General features: G+C 31.9%; 1 protein-coding gene across 1 annotated transcript; it reads right to left on the bottom strand.

The window, feature by feature from the left end:
* Positions 1–3,878: 3,878 nt before the first annotated feature.
* LOC141298010 (leucine-rich repeat-containing protein 45-like) lies at positions 3,879–21,492 on the bottom strand. Its single transcript, XM_073828512.1, has 18 exons — positions 21,387–21,492; positions 20,026–20,284; positions 18,660–18,721; positions 18,512–18,582; positions 17,591–17,769; positions 15,313–15,441; positions 15,121–15,233; positions 14,984–15,042; positions 14,829–14,906; positions 13,156–13,291; positions 11,829–11,906; positions 11,643–11,754; positions 11,491–11,561; positions 11,323–11,415; positions 9,861–9,953; positions 9,611–9,784; positions 9,381–9,528; positions 3,879–4,548 (listed from the first exon to the last, which is right to left on the bottom strand). The coding sequence occupies exons 2-18, from the start codon at positions 20,267–20,269 to the stop codon at positions 4,352–4,354; spliced, it is 2,037 nt and encodes a 678-aa protein (XP_073684613.1). The 5' UTR covers positions 20,270–20,284; positions 21,387–21,492; the 3' UTR covers positions 3,879–4,351.
* Positions 21,493–22,118: the final 626 nt, after the last annotated feature.

Here is a 22,118-nt window from a genome sequence, read left to right as displayed (position 1 = left end):
ACAGCAGACAGCTTAGCTGGGTATTTCTGAGATGCATTACTGTGCATTTATATATTTATAAAACTCATAGATGGAGATTGGAGACGAAATTATGGTGAAAAAAGCACTAGGTCCTAATATCACATGATGAATAAGGTTGCAGCAAGTAAAACTAGTTAGTGCTGCTAGTGTGCTCTTTATGTGAGTGTTAGTATGTCAGATAGTGACAGACCCTGTCCCAGATTCACACTCACCCCGAGGGCAACACACACACACACACACACACACACACACACACACACACACACACACACACACACACACACACACACACACACACACACACACACACACACACACACACACACACACTTTCATTACCAATGAAACACACACACTGAGAGAGCACTAGCCAATAAGAATCATTCATTTGGGTTGGAAAATCACTACCTGACTGGTTTGTTGACCCAAGCTGTTTTTAAAGCTCAGTTTTAAAAAGATACACTACCAGTCAATATCTAAACACTAAAAAAATCACTAAAAATCTACCAGTAAGATTTTTGGTTTTTCAAAAAGTCTCTTCTGCTCACCAAGCCTGCATTTATTTGATTTAAAGTACAGCAAAATCAGTAAAATTTTGAAATATTTTTACTATTTAAAATAACTGATTTCTATTTAAATATATTTTAAAATGTAATTTATTTATGTGATGCAAAGTTGAATTTTCAGCATCATTACTGCAGTCTTCAGTGTCACATGATCCTTCAGGAATCATTCTAATATTCTGATTTGCTGCTCAAAAAACATTTACTATTATTATCAATATTTAAAACAGTTGTGTACACATTTCAGGTTTCTTTCTTTGATACGTTTAGAAGAACAACATTTATCTGAAATATAAAGCTTTTGTAACATTATACCATACAAAGAAATTATAGAAATGAATATTTTTATTTAACAAGGATGCTTTAAAAGGTATGATGATAAATACATTTATAATGTTACAAAATAGTTCTATTTCAGATAAATGCTGTTCTTCTGAACTGAAAAAAGCTGTTTTCAACATAATAATAATAAAAATGTTATTTGAGCAGCAAATCAGTATATTAGAATGATTTCTGAAGGATCATGTGACACTGAAGACTGGAGTAATGATGCTGAAAATTCAACTTTGAAATCACAAAATAAATTACATTTTAAAATTTATTCAAATAGAAAACAGTTATTTTAAATAGTAAAAATATTTCAGATTTTTACTGTTTTTGCTGTACTTTGAAACAAATAAATGCAGGTTTGGTGAGCAGAAGAGATGGCTTTAAAAAAACATTAAAAATCTTACTGTTCAAAAACTTTTGACTGCTAGTGAATATTATTAATTTGCTCATTACATATGGAAAATTAATTATCCACACATGTTTATAACCCCATTTGTACTAAATTTAAGATAGAAATAGTTTTTAACACATCAAGAGACGTGAGAAAAAAAAAAACATTTGTATTTGTATTTATCAATAATTACTATAATTGTAATTTATTTTTTCTTAGAATTTGATTTAATTATAATTTAAAATAATTATAATTGCATTAATCTGTAGCCATGCCGTAAAATAATTGCGAATCACATTAACGAACCGGTTCTTCAAAGGAACCGATTCGCAGAACGACTCGGACTCCGCATCTCTAGACAGCAGGGGAAACTCTCGCTCACGTGCACGCGCTCCACACACTTCTCGTGCAAATTCGCGCGCGTAAGAGGGAGTGGTAACCATAGCGTTTCTGCTTCAGGCTTTTGCCATTCAGCACGGGTCAGTAGTACAACACCCCATGAAAAACACTCCCTGACACCGTGAACAAAAATCACACGTTCTGTTCAAATCCTGTTCATTTGACATACAATAAACAATGCATGCTTTAGCTATTCAAAATAATTCACGAAGACATGAAACAATTATTAATGCATTCATTGTGATGTAAACCATTACAATAGCTATCCGGATCCCGCTTTACATGCATTCTGCACACATGCACACGCTTAGAATCAAATGTAGGATATTACGCTGAGCGAATAATAAAATGCAATTGCACAGGCCAGAACTAGACATGAATGCATTGCATTGCAATACCCCACACGGCTTTTCCAATGGATGCTGCTCTCCATCAGCTTCCAAAAGCACCACTTACCCGTCGCCGACCACCACGCATTTAATAGCTTGCATTTGTGGAGACACAGGTTGCTTCGCTTCACGGCCGAAAATGTATTTCACTATGCCACAGCTCCCACTAAACCCGAGAAATGATAGATATCTGCACAAAATACGGTCACTGCCCTCTTTGCAGCAGCGGTTTTGACAGCGAACCTCGCCGACGCTCTCCGGAAAAAGCCGAAGAGATTTAAAGGGACAGGAGCCCAAACAGCAGCGACTCACTGTCTACGTGGAAGACTGAATACTAGCTACTAAATACTGGAAATTTTTAATTCATGTTTCTGATTGTTTTGAACATTAAAATTAAATATTTAAGTGCCAGAGGTTTAGGAATAAAAACAGTTAACCAAAAAAAAAAAAAAAAAATTCTGACAATGTGCTCACTCTTAGGCTGTCCAGGACTAGGATAAGCTTGTTTCTTCATCAAATTTGTAGAAATGTGTCATTCCATCACTTGCTCGCCAGTGGAGTGAATGGGTGCCGTCAGAATGAGAGTCCAAACAGCTGATAAAAACATCACAATAATCCACAATAACCCACCTAACCAGTTCATCAGTAACATCTTCAGAAGACAGAAGCTCAAACAAATCAGCATTAAGATGTTTTTAATAAAAATACACGTCAATAATTTATGTTTTTTATTTTGGGGTGAACTATGCTGGATATGATTTATCACTATGTTCGAAGTCTTTGCTTTAAAAAAAAGGCAAAAAAAACAACAACAACAAAAATATGGTTATTAACTAAAATAATAATAATAATGATAAAATATTGTTAATTGCATTAACAAACTGTAAATAAACTTCAATATGATATTTCTCATTTCCAGTTAGTAATTGAATACTGAATTAAAGACTAACAAAAACTATATAAACAAAATAGTAATAATAATAATAACAACCTTTTTTTTACAGTTAGCTAAAGAGAGAAAACAACTAAAACTTGTTACTTGTATAAAGTAAAAACTAACAAAAACTATAAAGACAAAATAATAATAAATGTATGCAAAACTTAAATAGACTACATTAAATATATAACATTTCTCATAGCACTTGACAATTGAATTAAAAATGAACAAAAACTATATAAATGTAAAATAGAACAACATTTTTTTTACGGTTATTGGCTAAAAAAACTTGCTACTTGTTAAAAAATTAAAAACTAAAAAACTATATAGACATCAGATAATAATAAACAACTTAACTAAAAAAAAAAAAAAAACATTTGTTACTTGTATAAATAAAGTTGAACTAAAATGAAATATTTAAAAATGTAAATATACTTCATTAAATATCTAACATTTCTTAATTCCAGTTAGTACCTGAAAACTGGATTAAAAACCTAACAAAAACTATATAGACAATAAATAAATAATAATAACTTTTTTACGGTTATTAGCTAAAACTTGTTACTTGTAAAAATTAAAAAATAAAAACTATATAGATACAAAATAATAAAAATAATAAACAAGCCTAATGGAAATATACTTTATTAAATATATAAAAAATACAAAAAAATCATTTCCAGTTAGTACCTGAAAACTGAATAAAAAACTAACAAAAACTATAAACAAAAAAGTAATAATAATAATAATAATAATAATTACAAAAATGCAACAAAATTACTAAAGATTTACATTAAATTGAAATCAAAACAGAAAATATAAAAATACATATTTTTTATTTTTGGGTGAACTATTGCTTTAAGAATGATCTTTATTCCGTAACATACAAACAGCTGAGAGTTTCATCAAAACACACATTTTATTTAAATATATAACAGCCAACACACATTACAAAAGTGAAAGAAATTCAACATTAGAAAACATTTTAAAATACACAATTGTAAGTGCCACAATAAAAGAGCCTTGATGGACAATATGGCACATTGGGGATTTTTAAAATAGATATTTATGAAAATAATAAAAGCATTACAAAAATGTTAAGAAGTCATTAAATCAAGTTCCTTGATTATTCACCAAGGCAAACAGATTTTCACAAACAAATAATGCACTTAATGCACATTTCACTTTTTTCTCCAATTCATCAAAAACACCTAAATATGTTAAAAGCACTGTAAAAACTTGCAATATGCAGTGGATTTTATTATGCATAGCTGCAAAGCACCCTGATAGACAGTGTCTGACAGATCTGTCTCGGCGTGAGAGTTCACTTTTTGGGGCTGAAGTGAGCGAGAGGAGAGCCCTGGACGTACGTGAGGATGGCGTTCTGGAGGAAGCTGGCTCTCTGGGCCTCATCCTCTCGTATGCGCTGGATCTCTCCTTCTCTAATGCGCAGCCGCTCCAGCAGAGACGAGATCTCGCTCTCTTTGTCCAGAAGGGCCTCTCTGTGGGCGGCGCTGAGGACTGATCCAAAACACAAACACAAAGAGCATCAGCCTGCAACAGGCATCACCTTACATAACAAACACACTGAACAAGTCCTCACCATGGAAATGGAAAGAACTGTAATAAATTACTATTTTTTTGATTTTCTGATACGACACCTGACTAAAATATCTCCATTCTACTACTGAACCAATACTATGAAAAAAAAAAACGACAGGTAAAGTCTTTAAAGATTAAGGTATTTTATCAATTTAAAAAAAGCATTTTATCCCCTCTTTAAAAAAAATAATAAAATAATAAAAATCACATGCCAGTGCCTCTACACAGGACCAAGAGCTAAAAGGGTAAAGCAAAATCTTATTTCATGATATAGTCTTTTTTTTTTTTTTTTCCACAATAACAAGTTATATCATGATGTAGTCACTTTTTGTTATTTTATGTTTGTTATTAATAAGTGCATAGATGCAAGTAACAAACTAAAGGATAAATACAATAAAACAAAAACAAAAATTACATCAATAAGGCTGATGAAATTTAATTTCTTCTCAAATTCTCTTTTATTTTTTTCTAAATTCATTTTTTAATTTTTCTGGATTCCATTTTTTATATAATAAATTAACTAAAAAATGTTACAAAAAATTAAGTAAAAACAAAAAACAAAACAGTTTTTTAAGTCAGAATTGCGAGTTATAAAGTCAGAATTGCGAGTTATAAAGTCAGAATTGCGAGTTATAAAGTCAGAATTGCGAGATATAAAGTCAGAATTGCGAGTTATAAAGTCAGAATTGCGAGTTATAAAGTCAGAATTGCGAGATATAAAGTCAGAATTGCGAGTTATAAAGTCAGAATTGCGAGTTATAAAGTCAGAATTGCGAGATATAAAGTCAGAATTGCGAGTTATAAAGTCAGAATTGCGAGATATAAAGTCAGAATTGCGAGATATAAAGTCAGAATTGCGAGATATAAAGTCAGAATTGCGAAATATAAAGTCAGAACTGCGAGATATAAAGTCAGAATTGCGAGTTCTAAAGTCAGAATTGCGAGTTATAAAGTCAGAATTGCGAGTTATAAAGTCAGAATTGCGAGATATAAAGTCAGAATTGCGAGATATAAAGTCAGAATTGCGAGTTATAAAGTCAGAATTGCGAGTTCTAAAGTCAGAATTGCGAGTTCTAAAGTCAGAATTGCGAGTTCTAAAGTCAGAATTGCGAGATATAAAGTCAGAATTGCGAGTTCTAAAGTCAGAATTGCGAGTTCTAAAGTCAGAATTGCGAGATATAAAGTCAGAATTGCGAGATATAAAGTCAGAATTGCGAGATATAAAGTCAGAATTGCGAGTTATAAAGTCAGAATTGCGAGATATAAAGTCAGAATTGCGAGATATAAAGTCAGAATTGCGAGTTATAAAGTCAGAATTGCGAGTTATAAAGTCAGAATTGCGAGTTATAAAGTCAGAATTGCGAGATATAAAGTCAGAATTGCGAGATATAAAGTCAGAATTGCGAGTTATAAAGTCAGAATTGCGAGATATAAAGTCAGAACTGCGAGATATAAAGTCAGAACTGCGAGATATAAAGTCAGAATTGCGAGTTCTAAAGTCAGAATTGCGAGATATAAAGTCAGAATTGCGAGATATAAAGTCAGAATTGCGAGATATAAAGTCAGAATTGCGAGATATAAAGTCAGAATTGCGAGTTATAAAGTCAGAATTGCGAGATATAAAGTCAGAATTGCGAGTTCTAAAGTCAGAACTGCGAGATATAAAGTCAGAATTGCGAGTTATAAAGTCAGAATTGCGAGTTATAAAGTCAGAATTGCGAGTTATAAAGTCAGAATTGCGAGATATAAAGTCAGAATTGCGAGTTATAAAGTCAGAATTGCGAGATATAAAGTCAGAATTGCGAGATATAAAGTCAGAATTGCGAGTTATAAAGTCAGAATTGCGAGTTATAAAGTCAGAATTGCGAGATATAAAGTCAGAATTGCGAGTTATAAAGTCAGAATTGCGAGATATAAAGTCAGAATTGCGAGTTCTAAAGTCAGAACTGCGAGTTCTAAAGTCAGAATTGCGAGTTATAAAGTCAGAATTGCGAGATATAAAGTCAGAATTGCGAGATATAAAGTCAGAATTGCGAGATATAAAGTCAGAATTGCGAGTTATAAAGTCAGAATTGCGAGATATAAAGTCAGAATTGCGAGTTATAAAGTCAGAATTGCGAGATATAAAGTCAGAATTGCGAGATATAAAGTCAGAATTGCGATATAAAGTCAGAATTGCGAGATATAAAGTCAGAATTGCGAGTTATAAAGTCAGAATTGCGAGTTATAAAGTCAGAATTGCGAGATATAAAGTCAGAATTGCGAGTTATAAAGTCAGAATTGCGAGATATAAAGTCAGAATTGCGAGTTATAAAGTCAGAACTGCGAGATATAAAGTCAGAATTGCGAGTTCTAAAGTCAGAACTGCGAGATATAAAGTCAGAATTGCGAGTTCTAAAGTCAGAATTGCGAGTTATAAAGTCAGAATTGCGAGTTATAAAGTCAGAATTGCGAGATATAAAGTCAGAATTGCGAGATATAAAGTCAGAATTGCGAGTTATAAAGTCAGAATTGCGAGATATAAAGTCAGAACTGCGAGATATAAAGTCAGAACTGCGAGATATAAAGTCAGAATTGCGAGTTCTAAAGTCAGAATTGCGAGATATAAAGTCAGAATTGCGAGATATAAAGTCAGAATTGCGAGATATAAAGTCAGAATTGCGAGATATAAAGTCAGAATTGCGAGTTATAAAGTCAGAATTGCGAGATATAAAGTCAGAATTGCGAGTTCTAAAGTCAGAACTGCGAGATATAAAGTCAGAATTGCGAGTTATAAAGTCAGAATTGCGAGTTATAAAGTCAGAATTGCGAGTTATAAAGTCAGAATTGCGAGATATAAAGTCAGAATTGCGAGTTATAAAGTCAGAATTGCGAGATATAAAGTCAGAATTGCGAGATATAAAGTCAGAATTGCGAGTTATAAAGTCAGAATTGCGAGTTATAAAGTCAGAATTGCGAGATATAAAGTCAGAATTGCGAGTTATAAAGTCAGAATTGCGAGATATAAAGTCAGAATTGCGAGTTCTAAAGTCAGAACTGCGAGTTCTAAAGTCAGAATTGCGAGTTATAAAGTCAGAATTGCGAGTTATAAAGTCAGAATTGCGAGATATAAAGTCAGAATTGCGAGATATAAAGTCAGAATTGCGAGATATAAAGTCAGAATTGCGAGATATAAAGTCAGAATTGCGAGATATAAAGTCAGAATTGCGAGTTATAAAGTCAGAATTGCGAGATATAAAGTCAGAATTGCGAGTTATAAAGTCAGAATTGCGAGATATAAAGTCAGAATTGCGAGATATAAAGTCAGAATTGCGAGATATAAAGTCAGAATTGCGAGATATAAAGTCAGAATTGCGAGTTATAAAGTCAGAATTGCGAGTTATAAAGTCAGAATTGCGAGATATAAAGTCAGAATTGCGAGTTATAAAGTCAGAATTGCGAGATATAAAGTCAGAATTGCGAGTTATAAAGTCAGAACTGCGAGATATAAAGTCAGAATTGCGAGTTCTAAAGTCAGAACTGCGAGATATAAAGTCAGAATTGCGAGTTCTAAAGTCAGAATTGCGAGTTCTAAAGTCAGAATTGCGAGTTATAAAGTCAGAATTGCGAGATATAAAGTCAGAATTGCGAGATATAAAGTCAGAATTGCGAGATATAAAGTCAGAATTGCGAGTTCTAAAGTCAGAATTGCGAGTTATAAAGTCAGAATTGCGAGTTATAAAGTCAGAATTGCGAGTTATAAAGTCAGAATTGCGAGATATAAAGTCAGAATTGCGAGATATAAAGTCAGAATTGCGAGTTATAAAGTCAGAATTGCGAGTTATAAAGTCAGAATTGCGAGTTATAAAGTCAGAATTGCGAGATATAAAGTCAGAATTGCGAGTTATAAAGTCAGAATTGCGAGATATAAAGTCAGAATTGCGAGTTATAAAGTCAGAATTGCGAGTTATAAAGTCAGAATTTGCGAGAAAAAAAGACATAAAATAGTAATAATTATAATAATAATAATAATTATAATAACAACTTTTTAATGGTTATTAACTAAAAAAAGTGCTATTTTAATAATTAAAGTTTAACTGAAATATTTAAAAATGTAAAATATACTTCATTAAATGTATAACATGTCATTTCCGAAACTACAAAATCTATACAGACATAAAATAGTTGTAATAATAATAATAATAAAAATAATAATAATAATAATAATAATAATAACAACAACTTTTTACAGATATTAACTAAACCTAAAAAAAACATTTTTGTTACTTTAACTAAAATATGAAAAAGTAAAAAAATATTTTAAAATGTATAAATGTCATTAAATATATAACATTTCTCATTTCCAGTTAGTACTTAAAAACTAAATTAAAAACTAACAAAAACTATATAGACAGACAACAATGCATTTTTGCCAGAATAAAATGTTGTATAAAATCAAGCAAATTATATATGAACAAATCCGTCTGTAAAAACCTTCAGAATATAGACAGGAAAATGAATGTAAAGTTTGGTGTGTGTAAGTGCTGCTGAAGTGGAGATTTATGCCTCAGCCTTTAAAAACACATGTATGTATTGTCATTGAAATCTATTGACACAAATAGATAAAATGCTATAAAAGAAAGACTTAAGTGTAACTTTATGAAACACAAAAAGGCCCAAAATCTCAAACTTGACAGGTGCAAGGTCTCCCCTTAAAGCAGGCCATCTCCATATCTTTTGGTAGCGGTATATCATGCAACACTAATATGTACCTTTCATTTCTCTCTCCAGAGCGGCGATCTTCTCTCTCAGGCCGCTCTGTGCTGTTCTCTCAGCTTGCAGGTGGCCGATTTGCTCTTGCAGCTCCACCCGAACTCGAGTCACGTCTGCCACCTTCTCCTGCTCTTTACCTGCAAGCTCCTTTGAATAAAAGGTACAAGATGCAGTCAAATAAGTCAAAGTGAAACTAACCCTGAGTGCATCCGTCTACTGGAGTCAGTACCTGCTGGAGCTCGTCTATCCTGCGGCGGAGCGTGTCCATCTCGATGCTCTGTTGGCCCGTTCTGGCGTGCAGCTCCGCGATGGTTTGTTTCTGCTGGGTGCAGTGGTTCTGCGACTCATCTCGAGACTGACGAACCGCTCGCAGCTTCTCCTCCAGGCTGCTCAGGTGCTGCTGCTGCAGAGGATTGTGAGACTTTGACGGTCAATACTGCTTGTAGTGATGTTGCAATAGTTCAGCTAGTATTGCATACCTCCTCCAGTCGCACTTGGGCTCGCACTTTCCCCAGCTCCTCCTCAGCCTGAGCTCTCTCCGTCACCAGAGACGCTTTCACTCTGCTCAGCTCCTGAACGCAAGAGTGCAAATGTGAGCCTTCGTTCTGTCATTATTGTTTGTCAATGACATTCCAAGACCAACAATTAAGCCTAAAGAGAGCAAGGCAAAGGTTAGTTTTCAAATTCAATAAAAAAAAATGACATTCCAAACCTGAATGTTTTTATTATTATTTTCTCTCTTTTTTTTTTGCAAGAAACACAAAAGAAGAATTTGATATAACAAATTTGACACAACCATAAAAATGTACTTAAATGCTGCATATGATTTATGGACTATGTTCTGAGTATTTGCATTTTAAAAATAAAATAAAATAATAATAATAATAACTTTTTTCATGGTCAAACTGAAAAAAAAAAATAACTAAAGCATTTTTTTTTATTTAATAACATTTTTAAAAAACATTTTTTTAAATTTCTGAAATCAAACAAAATATTTAGAAATATTAAAAAAATTAATATACTCAAGTATATAACAAAATTTCTCATTTCTAGTACTTGAAAACTGAATTAAAGACTAGCAAAAACTATACACTGTAGACATAAAATAGTAATAATTATCATAACAACAACTTTTTAATGGTTATTAACTAAAACTAAAAGAAAAAATTTGTTATTTTAATAATTAAAGTTTAACTGAAATATTTAAAAATATATATTTAATGAAGTATATTTACAACATTTATCATTTCCAGTTAGTACTTAAACTAAATTAAAAACTAACAAAAACTATATAGACAGAAAATAATATTAATATTAATAACTTTTTTTACAGTTAACTAAAACAAAAAAAACACTTGTTACCTTTATAAAAACTAAAATAAAATATTACACAATAAAATATATAAAATTTATCATTTCCAGTTATACTAGTAAAATAATATATATAAATATATATATATATAGATAGATAGATAGTTTTTTAAATATACTTAAGTACATAGAATTTCTCATTTCCAGTTAGTACTAGAAAACTGAATTCAAAACTATTAAAATAAAATAATAATAATATTATAATATTTATTATATATTTACAATATTTATTATATAATAATATTTCTTTTTAATTTAGTTATTAACTTTATATAAATAAACTTTAACTAAAGTAAAATATTAAAAAATATTATACTTTTATTATTTTATATATAATAGTACTAATAATAATAATGACAAAAATACAAAACAAAACTACTAAAGATTTACCTAAAATTAGAATTAAAACAAAATATAAAAATAAAAACTAATTTAAAATGGATAACAGTATCTCAGTGATGCTAAAACACCACTGCTATACAGGTTTGGAACAACGTGAGGCACATTTTTACTGTTCAAATGTAATATTTCTTAAATCTTAAGGTTAGTTTTGTCAATAATCTCGTCTACTTCTTCTAACTGGATCCGCTGTCCCTCAAGCTTGAGGATGCGTTCTTGAAGAGCTCTTTCGTTCTCCTCCTGGTGTCTTGTCAGATGATCCATCTGGAGAAGAAGGACATGAGGTAAAAACTGAACCAAAACCTAAAGTCAAATTTTCAGTGGGTTTCACATCTTCACCTCCTTCTGTCGTAAACCGTCCATGTCTTCAAGTGCCTGCTTAGATCTCCTCTTCTCCATTTCCAGCCGTTCTAATATAATAAAGAAAACATCCCAAACTCTAAAACCCAACCAAACAGCAGAGGGTTTTCCATATAGATGTGATGTGGCACCTTCAGTCTGAGCCAGACGCAGCTTGAGTTCAGCGGTGGTGTTTGTGAGCTCCTGCTTCAGCTCGAAGATCTGATCCTGTTGTGTTTTACATCTGCGTTCGGTCTCCTCCAGCTGTGAGCGTTAAACATACTGATAAATCTCACAAAACCCAGCTGCTCATCATTTGAGATGCTTCACCTCTGTACCTTACTCCTAAGATGAAGGTTCTTCTCTGACAGACCGTTCACCTCCTTTAAAAGCTTTGCTTCCCTCAGAGCACTATCCTACAAACCAAAAACAATGAAATGAGTCTCCAAGGTGTCTGTAAAAATACAATAAAATCAGTATAAATTGTGAAATATTATTAGAGTTAAAACAGCTGATTTCTATGTGAATATCTGTTCAAATGTAATTTATTTCTGTGATCAAAGTTGGATTTTCAGCATCATTACTGCAGTCTCCAGTGTCACATGATCCTTCAGAAATCATTCTAATATTCTGAATTGTTGCTCAAGAAACATTTCTGATTATTATCAATGTGCTGCCCAACAATTTTGTGGAAACCAAAAATTCACAGATGAATATCCAGTTCAAAAGAACAGCATTTATTTATTTATTGTAACATTAGAAATGTCTTTACTGTCACTTTTGGTCAATTTAATGCAGCCTTAATTTAAATATATATTTAACGAAATTATTTTAAACAATATTACTGACCCCCAAACTTTTTAAATGGTACAGTAGTTCTTAAGTGTATTAATATATAACATATATATATTGTAAAAATAATCACTTCCATTTCTAATTAATAATAACCAATCGTCGTATACTAATTATTGTTGTATTTTTGTTTTGAAGTAAAATGCATACACTACCAGTCAAAACTTAAGATTTTTAATGTTTTTAAAGTCTTTTCTGCTCACCAAGCCTACATGCATTTGATCCAAAGTACAGCAAAACCAGTATATTTTCAAAATATTTTTACTATTTAAAATAACTGATTTCTATTTGAAAATATTGTAAAATGAAATTTATTTCTGTGATCAAAGCTGAATTTTCAGCATCATTACTGCAGTCTCCAGTGTCACATGATCCTTCAGAAATCGTTCTGATATGCTGATTTGCTGCTCAAAAACATTTCTGTTTTTATTATCATCAATATTTAAACTCATCACAGGAATCAATTACATTTTAAAATATATTCACATAGAAAACAGTAATTTTAAACAGTAAAAATATTTCACATTTTGACTGGTTTTGCTGTACTTTGGATCAAATAAACGCAGGCTTGGTGAGCAGAAGACAATGACTGTTCAAAAACTTTTTTACTGGTAATGTATTTTGTCTTTTTTGATTTAATAATTTAATTTTTTTTAGATTAGATTCAACTTTATTGTCATTACACATGTCCAAGTACAATGTGTAATGCATTAATAATGTTGGATGCATAAATAAATAATGCATTCAATCAGAGAGTAAAGGACTAAAGGTCACAAAGCTGAAACTGTCACATGGGGTAAAATCAGTAAATACCTCATGCTCTTTCTTGATCTCTCTGGACTGTCTGTCTCTGAGCTCTGCTTTCTCCATTTTAACTCGAGTCAGCAGCTCGCCCAGATCATGAGTCTTCTGCTCCGACAGAGCAAGAGCCGCCTCCGTCATCTGCAGCCTGAACACCACAAACACACTTAACTTCACAAAACATCACAACTTTCATTGCACTGACTTTAGCCACGAATTAAAGAAGTTAAAAAAATTATAGATATTGTGTTCACCCCCTTGTCATCCAACATGTTCATGTCTTTCTTTCTTCAGTCGTAAAGACTTGAGGAAAACCTTTCCGGATTTCTCTCCATATAGTGGACTTCTATGGTGCCTGCGAGTTTGAACTTCCGAAATTCCAAAAAACGTGACTAAATGGGCTAAATATGCGCAAGTCATTGCTATGATTGACAGTAATAACCGGATGAAACATCTGACAAACTGATGTGCATTGATGAAAAAACAGCTGTGCGTTAAACGATTCAAACTAAATTCAGAGTAACAAAACTACAGCAGGAACAAGTTTGTGTTGGTTAAATATAGGCTATTTAATAGCTTTTACAGTCCAAGATAAAGCTTAAAAGATGTAGTTAATAAATTATATTAATTATTTCAAATTCATATTGATTCATATTGAGTGCATTATTTAATTCTTATACCATTATTATTTATCTTATTTAATTTGCAGTGAACTATCTACAAGTATTTAAATAATTCACCCTTATAGGCTGTTTGTGTCTGAGCTAATTACTTTTTAATGACTTTCTGCACTTGCTATATACTATATACTTATACTATATACTTATACTTGTAATTTTATAATAAATCGAAAAGCAAGACGTCTTGAAAAAAACTAGCTGCGGCCAATGATTGACCCTCTGCTGCCATCTTCTGGTTATACGAGTAATTTCATGTCATTTTCATCTTAAAAAGACATTGTTGTCCATGAAAAGACATTTTTTCCATGTTGTCTTTAAAAAGAGCTACACAAGATGAGCATTTGAGATGAAGTGTATAAATTGTAATTTTGTTTAGAAAATAACCAATCGTTTCACTAGATAAGACTCTTCTTCCTGCATTTAAGCTGCATTTTGGAAGTTCAAACTCGTGGACACCACGGAAGTCCACTATATAGAGAACATTCCTGAAAAGTTTTCCTCAAAAAACAATTTTTTTTTCCGACTGAAGAAAGAAAGACATGAACATCTTGGGGGTGAGTACATTATCTGCAAATTTCTGTTCTGGAAGTTCTTCGCTGCAAAAGATCCTTTTCATTTTTTGTCTCGTTAAATTCTTAAATCAAAAAGGATTTTCTATAAAATTTGAAATTATTTTCTTGTTTTCAGAAAAAAGTCAAAATTAAGTGAGCTTTTGCTTAGAACAAGCAAAAAAAAAAAAAAAAAAAAACTTATTTCAAACCGAAAACAAGACTATTTTTCTCACTCCATTGGCAGATTATTTTGCTTGTTTCAAGCCAAAACACACTTAATTCTGACTTGTTTTTTCTGAAAACAAGCCAATAATTTTTAGTTGTATAGAAAATCTTCTCGATTTAAGAATTTGTAGATACTTTGGCTGGAAACAAGACAAAAATCGAAGTAAGAAAAGGATTTTTTGCAGTGTTCAATGTGGCTAAAACATTAATGGTTTTGAAGACTACTTACTTGGCTGTGAGAGAATTCACAGATGACTTCTGCTCATTCAGCACTTCCTGTAACTGCCCTAGACGCATGGATGAATTTCTACAAGAAACCCAAAACCTGTTGGTCATTCATCAGATTCTATCATCAGGGTATCACTGTTTTTAATTGACACCAACCTGCTGCTTCTTCCCATCTCGTCTTTCTGTCTATCAATGGTGTCCATCAGACTAAGAAACTTCAGGCCACATGTACAGAAAGGATGTTAGTTCTCAATCCATCCGCAGTTGAACTAAACAATCCCAGTCATCCTCACCTGTCTGCTCTTCTCATCCTTGAGGATCTGGATCTCTTTGCTGAGCACGTGAGTCCTGCTGCGGCTCTCTCGAAGCGTCGTCTGTCGGTCTGCATTGTGGCTCATGGACTGTTCTGAGAATATTTGGACTTGATTAATAAAGGAAAAGCTTGGTGTTAATGTGTCTAGCAGCTGATGTTGACAGTGTCTCACCGATGGCTCTGAGCGTGTCGCTGGGAATGTTGTTTCCTGCCATCTCTAGTTTGGTCAGAGAGCGGTTCTGCTGCATCGCCTCCAGCAGAGACCGGCCGCCCAGCAGCCCCATGTTGTTCCATCTGAGATCTAAACACAAACACATCAGACACTACAATCAAAACCAAGGATGCCTAGACAATAATTATGGTAGAGAATAAATAATATGGTGTTCATAACCTTTTTTAGGCCAGAAAGCATTGTTTTAAAATTTCCCCAAATTTTCAGGCTGCAAAAAAATTACTTACATTTTATGGTATATATTTATAATTAAGGTACATAGGCATTCATAAAGATTTAATTACATATAGATATAGACTGCCGTTAAAAGGTTTGGAATCAGTAAGACAAATGTTTTTTAAGAAGTCTCTTAAGCTCATCAAGGCTGCATTTATTTGATCAAAAATACAGAAAAAGCAGTAATATTGCAAAAATGTTGTTACAATATAAAACAATGGTTTCTATTTTAATATACATTAAAATTATTGTTTTCCTGTAATGCAAAGCTGAATTTTCATCAGCTAATTATAAATCATTCTAATATGCCATTCTAATATTTATTATTAGAATTATCAATGTTGGAAACAGTTGTGCTGCCAAATATTTTTTTGGAACCTGTGATACTTTTTTTTAGCATTCTTTGATGAGTAAAAAGTTAAACAGAACAGCTTTTATTCCAAACATAAATCTTTTCTAACAATATAAGTCTTTGATATCACTTTTTATCAATTTAACACATCTTTGCTGAATAAACAAATATTTTTATTCAAACAAAAAGAATAAAAAAATATACTGACCCCAAACTTTTGAACAGTAGTGTATATTGTTAGAAAAGATTTCTATTTTAAATAAATACTGTTCTTTTTAACTTTTTTATTCATCAAAAAATCTTGAAGAAAAATATAATAGGTTGCATAAATGTGACCCTGGACCACAAAACCAGCCATAAGGTTAAATTTTACAAAACTGAGATGTATACATCATATGAAAGTTCAATAAATAAGCTTTCTATTGATGTATAGTGTGTTAGGATAGGACAATATTTGGCCGAGATACATCTATTTGAAAATCTGGAATCTGAGGATGCAAAAAAATCAAAATACTGAGAAAATCACCTTTAAAGTTGTCCAAATTAAGTTCTTAACAATGCATATTACTAATCAAAAATTACATTTTGATAGGTTTACAGTAGGAATTTTACAAAAAATCTTAATGTAACATGATCGTTACTTAATTTCCTAATGATTTTTGACATAAAAGAAAAATCAATAATTTTGACCCATACAATATATTTTTGGCTATTGCTACAAATATACCCCAGCGACTTAAGACTGGTTTTGTGGTCCAGGGTCACAAATATATTAAGCAAAACCACTGTTTCAAGCACTGATAATAAATCATCATATTAGAATGGTTTCTGACGGATCGTGTGACACTCAATACTGGAGTAATAATGCTGAAAATTCAGCTTTGATTACAGAAATAAATTAGATTTTTAATGTATATTAAAATAGAAGAACGTTACTTTAAATTGTAATAATATTTCAAAATATAAGTAATATAAAGTAATATTTCTTTCTGTATTAAATGCAACCTTAATGAGCATTAGAAACTTCTTTAAAATACATTAAAAATCTTACTAATCACAAACTTCTGACTACTTTTATTCAGAGTAGACACATTAAATTGATGAAAAGTGCCAGTAAAGACATTTATAATGTTAACAAATGCTGTTTTATTTTTGAATCCTGAAATAAAATGTATCAGATTTCCACCAAATTATTGGGCAGCACAAGTGTTTTGAACATTGATAATAATCAGAAATGTTTCTTGAGGAGCTAATCAGCATATTAGAATGATTTCTGAAGGATTGCGTAACACTGAAGACTGCAGTAATGATGCTGAAAATGCAGCTTTGATCACAGGAATAAATTACATTTGAACAGATATTTACATAGAAAACAGCTGTTTGAAACACTAATACTATTTAACAATTTTACTGTATTTCTGATTAAATAAATGCAGCCTTGGTGAGCACAAGAAGATAAAAAAATCTTACAGATCAACAAAGAGTGCAATATAAATTTCGCAAGAGCACAGTGCAGGGTGTGGTTTAAAGGAAAAGCATCTGGCATTTTGCTAAACATTTACCTCATCATCCTCAAATAACTGGGACAACAGCACAACAACTCAGTGCTTGTTGACAGACCGTGAGTGTGGAATGTGTTCCTGTGCTCACCCAGTTCTTGCAGACTGGAGTTCCTCTTCAGTGCGATGCAGAGCTCCGCCGCTCCCTGGTGGTTGATTTGATTATTGCGCAGGTCAAGTTGCATGAGAGATGTGTTGGAGGCCAGACCTTCACAAAATACAGCAAATCCTTCCTCCCACATTCCCAGAGCATTCCACTCCAGCACAAGCCTCCAAGCAAAACACAAACAATAGTTTGACATTTGCAATATTTCCTAAAGAGTTTTATTTTCAAATACAAATGAATCCTCAAAAATGGCAATGCAATTACTTTGTGCATTTTAGACTGCAAAGGTGGCCCAGAAGGCATTTAAGTCTCTAAACAGAGACTGTTTATTGCTTCTCAGAGGTGGCATGAATGCATTTACACAATTAACTTTAATACTAGAGGCTGAGCTGGGTCAAAGCAGGCATAATTTAATCTGGCTTTTAATCCCGCATTACATATTATTTACACAGTTTTGACCAGGAACAAACAAGCTGTGTAAAGAGTATTTTTGAACAATTTTAGAGCAATTTTGAATGGAACTGTAATGCTATAAAGTGGTTATTTTGGTTACTGAATCAAAAGTGTTTCCCGAATTTGACATTCCAGGTCACAAATGGCTATTTTTGCTATTATTATTTTTGATGTCTTTCTATTGCAAATAAAAAAAAACACTGTCAGTGTAATTTTTTATCAACATGTAAAAACTTATTTTATACTTGATGTCACGAAAACCTTATTTTTCTCATCACAGAGGTAAAACGTGTTGCAAAAGGTACTTTATTATGATTGTAAATGTTACATAACATAAAAATGGCAAAGAAACATTTGCATATTGTAATTTAATTATTAAAAGTCTCTTTTTATTAACTGAAAATTCTTCCAACAAATAAAAAAACAACTATAGGCTAGAAACTAGTCCCTCACCTGCGCAGCATCTTGTTCCTCACTAATAACTGTCCCAAAGCCTCAGCTCCTGTTCCTCTCATGTTGTTCCCCTAAAAAGAAATGATGTTTTTAGGAGCTGTATTACAGAATAAATAAGTATATATCATAAAACATTACATAAATTTACCTTCAGATCCAAAACTTTCACTGTGGTGTTGGAGCAAAGCCCATTTAATAGCAGCTTGGCACCTGTAGATGACATATGTGAATGGAACTACTTGTAGGAAAAATACATTAATAAAGTAATATCTCAATTGGATTATGCAATGATCAGTGCGATTTTACATTTTGTATTATCTTTAAAAAGTTTGTTTATAAATTTCATATATTGTTGGATTTATAATTAATTGTATTCATTTTGCATTTGCATATTTTAAATGATCTTGTTAATATTTGCTGCACTGTCAAACTGACATCTGTTTATATAATCAAGTTTCTAATTCTAATTTTCATGTTTATTTTACATTGCGACATTATTTTCATGGCAAGTCATTTTACCTAGTCTCATTTCTAGGACGCAAAAAAAAAACTGTAAAAGATTTATTAATCATTTAACATGCCACAAAATTCTTTCTTATAAAAAATAATGTCATAAAGCAATTTTGCTTATCCAAAATTTACTTTGTTTGGAATTTCAGGATTATTTTCATGCATATTTTACAATGTATTACTTGCATATTTTACCTCATTTATTCTCATTCCTGTGATGCAAAATGTTTTAAAGAAATGTTACAAATGTATTTGTACATGTTAATATATCTACATAACACTAAACTTAACAAATGCCATAAAATTCTTTCTTGGGATTTTTCAGATTTTCCTGCGAGTTTCATTTTCATGTTTAGTTTACATTACATTATTTTCATGTTAATTATGCATATTTTACCCACAAACGCTCATCTGTTTAATGCAAAAAAAGTAAATAATTTATTAATCATGTTAATATTTGTTAAACTTCCAAACAATTATTTTTTATTATTTTTTTAAATAATGTCACAATGCAAAAATGGTCCTACAAGCTGGCTTTCTTGTTTTATATTTATTCTTTGGACTTTCATGTTAATAACATTAATTATGTTAAGATTTGTTGCACTGTCTGTAATTTACACAGATCTTTTCTTTCTTTTTTTTTAACATTTAAGTCTTGTATAACCATCATTTTTGCAAACTGCCCAAAAAAATATTTCTAATGGAAAAAAACAGTCCTACAAGCTGACTCTATGCATTAAAAAGTAAAAAATTCTCTTTCCATTTTCATTTTACATTGTGATATTATTTTCACAGCAACTATGCACATTTTATGCAATTCTTTTTTGTAATGCAAAAAAATGGAAAAGTTATATTAATTATGTTAATATCTTAAATGCCTTAAATTTCTTTTTATGAAAATAATATTACAATGCAAAAATGGTCCTTTTTGTTTATGCAATATCAAATGTCTTATTTTATTTCTGTCGATTTCTTTTCGAGTGTCCTCTGTTTACAGCGCTCACCTTCTTCACTGAGCATGCAGTCGCTGAGGAGGATCTCTGTGAAGACGGTGTCGTTCTGCAGAACTCGTCCCAGCACGCTGCAGGTGTCTGAGGTGATGCTCTGTCCGCTCAGGTCCAGTCTGCCGCTGCCCGCCGCTGCTCTGGTGTCGTGCAATTGAGCCAGCACTGACTCCTGAGTGTCTATTCCTCCCTCCTTACACAGCCTCAGATAGGACCTCCTGAAGTCCTCCATGATCGTCTGCATCACCGTCAAACCTCACTGAAATGGCAAGTCAAGTCATCAAAATATAGAAAGAATGAGTGGAATCCCAATCTGCTTCCATTTGCATTGAAAACATATCATGCGTTTGCATTGTAATACTCTTATTGCATGCTTAACATGATTCGGATGCACACTGCAAAAAATGCTTTTCTTACTTAACTTTTTTGTCTTGCTTCCAGCCAAAATATCAAAAATTCTTAAAGTAAAAATTATTTTTTTCTGTTTGAAATAAGATTTTTTTTTTGCTTACCCCATTGGCAGATTATTTAGCTTGTTCTAAGCGAAAACTCACTTAATTTTTCTGAAAACAAGACAATAATTTGTTCTTCTTGATTTAAGAATTTTGAGATATTTTGGCTGGAAACAAGCATTTTTTTTCAGTCCAGGCATTTAAATCCACTCTCTGCTGTCTTTATACTTTTTTTACATTTATGACAAAAGTTCAACATGGCTAAAAGTCCTATAAAAATAATAGAATATGTACTACACTGAAAAAATGCTTTTCTTACTTAGATGTTTTGTCATTTTTCCAGCCAAAATATCTAAAATTCTTAAATCAAGAAGGATTTTCTAGACGAGTAAAAAAATACTGCCTTGTTTTCAGAAAAAACAAGTCAAAATTAAGTGTGTTTTAGCGTAGAACAAGCAAAATAATCTGCCAATGGGGTAAGCAAAATTCATTCATTATTTCAAACAGAAAACAAGTTTATTTTTCTTACCCCATTGGCAGATTATTTAGTCTGTTTCAAGCAAAAACACACAAAAATTGGACTTGTTTTTTCTTTAAACAAGACAATAATTTTTACTTGTCTAGATATTTTGACTGGAAACAAGTCAAAAAAGTTAAGTAAGAAAAGCATTTTTGCTGTGTACCGTTTATTCCTAAAATACAAGATTATGAAACAACAATGTGAATGAATATATTTATTTTCATATCATGTTTTAGTCATTTAAAAAGATTAAAACTTAAAGTAGACGCTGTTTGCTAACAATAACAATCGAGTCTCAAACAGCTGAAGTTCCAGCTCTAACTTGCTAAACGTCTTTACTCGCAGCAATCGGTTTAGCATAAATGAAGAGTGGTAAAAAGACAACTAACCTTATTTCTGCAGTTAAATTCATGACTTTATCCAGGGTTTTGACAGCAGATGTTGCTCAGCCTCTTGTCTTTACTATTGTTTCGTTTGACAGTTTAAAGTATCCAGGAAGTGGAACGACTTCCGGTTTGACACCGCGGAATTGTGGGATATGTAGTTTTAAATGAATTAGACGTTGCGTTAAATTTCTCTGACAAAAACAACAAGACAATTTTTATAATTGTCTATTAGGCTATATTACTAGAATTTTTTTTTTTTTTTGCATAAAAAATTGCTTGTACGTAATTGACGCACATATTTAAACCTGCATCGCATACATTTATTTATTTTTGTGAATTCACAATTATGCTTAATTATTATTTTTAAATGTGTTTAATATATAATACAGCCTTGTAAAACAGTCTAATAACGCCTTTCATGAATTCCCCCCCGTGAAATGCGCCACTTCCGGTTTTTTGCCGGTTAGTCGAGGCGGCAAAATGAAATCAAGGATTTTATTTTTTTCCCGGTGTTATTGATTCCAGTTGTTTCGTCTGTACAAAAAGAGTCCATAATGCTGGTAAACATCGTTAACTGCCATTTGTCATTTATATATATGTATTTTAATTGATCGCCTTAATCATAAACAATGTTCTTTATCGTAAGAGGGATTTGAATGTGACTCTGTCGCCCCCTGAGGACGGAAGTTCGTGACCGTAAGTATCCCGAAAAGGCGCGCATCTTATTCAAAAACG

The sequence above is a fragment of the Garra rufa genome, chromosome 22, assembly GCF_049309525.1.
Source record: "Garra rufa chromosome 22, GarRuf1.0, whole genome shotgun sequence".
In the NCBI taxonomy this organism is placed as follows: domain Eukaryota; kingdom Metazoa; phylum Chordata; class Actinopteri; order Cypriniformes; family Cyprinidae; genus Garra; species Garra rufa.
The sequence above is the reverse complement of the archived record's forward strand: the minus strand, read 5'-3'. Positions and strand labels throughout refer to the sequence as shown.

Excerpts from the sequence above, each read along its gene's own strand:
- LOC141298010 (XM_073828512.1), bottom strand. The coding sequence starts at position 20,269 with ATGCAGACGATCATGGAGGACTTCAGGAGGTCCTATCTGAGGCTGTGT. Across the intron at positions 15,442-17,590 it reads CTCCAGTCTGCAAGAACTGG|ATCTCAGATGGAACAACATG; the intron begins GTGAGCACAGGA and ends GTTTGTGTTTAG. Across the intron at positions 11,562-11,642 it reads GCGTCTGGCTCAGACTGAAG|AACGGCTGGAAATGGAGAAG; the intron begins GTGCCACATCAC and ends TTATTATATTAG.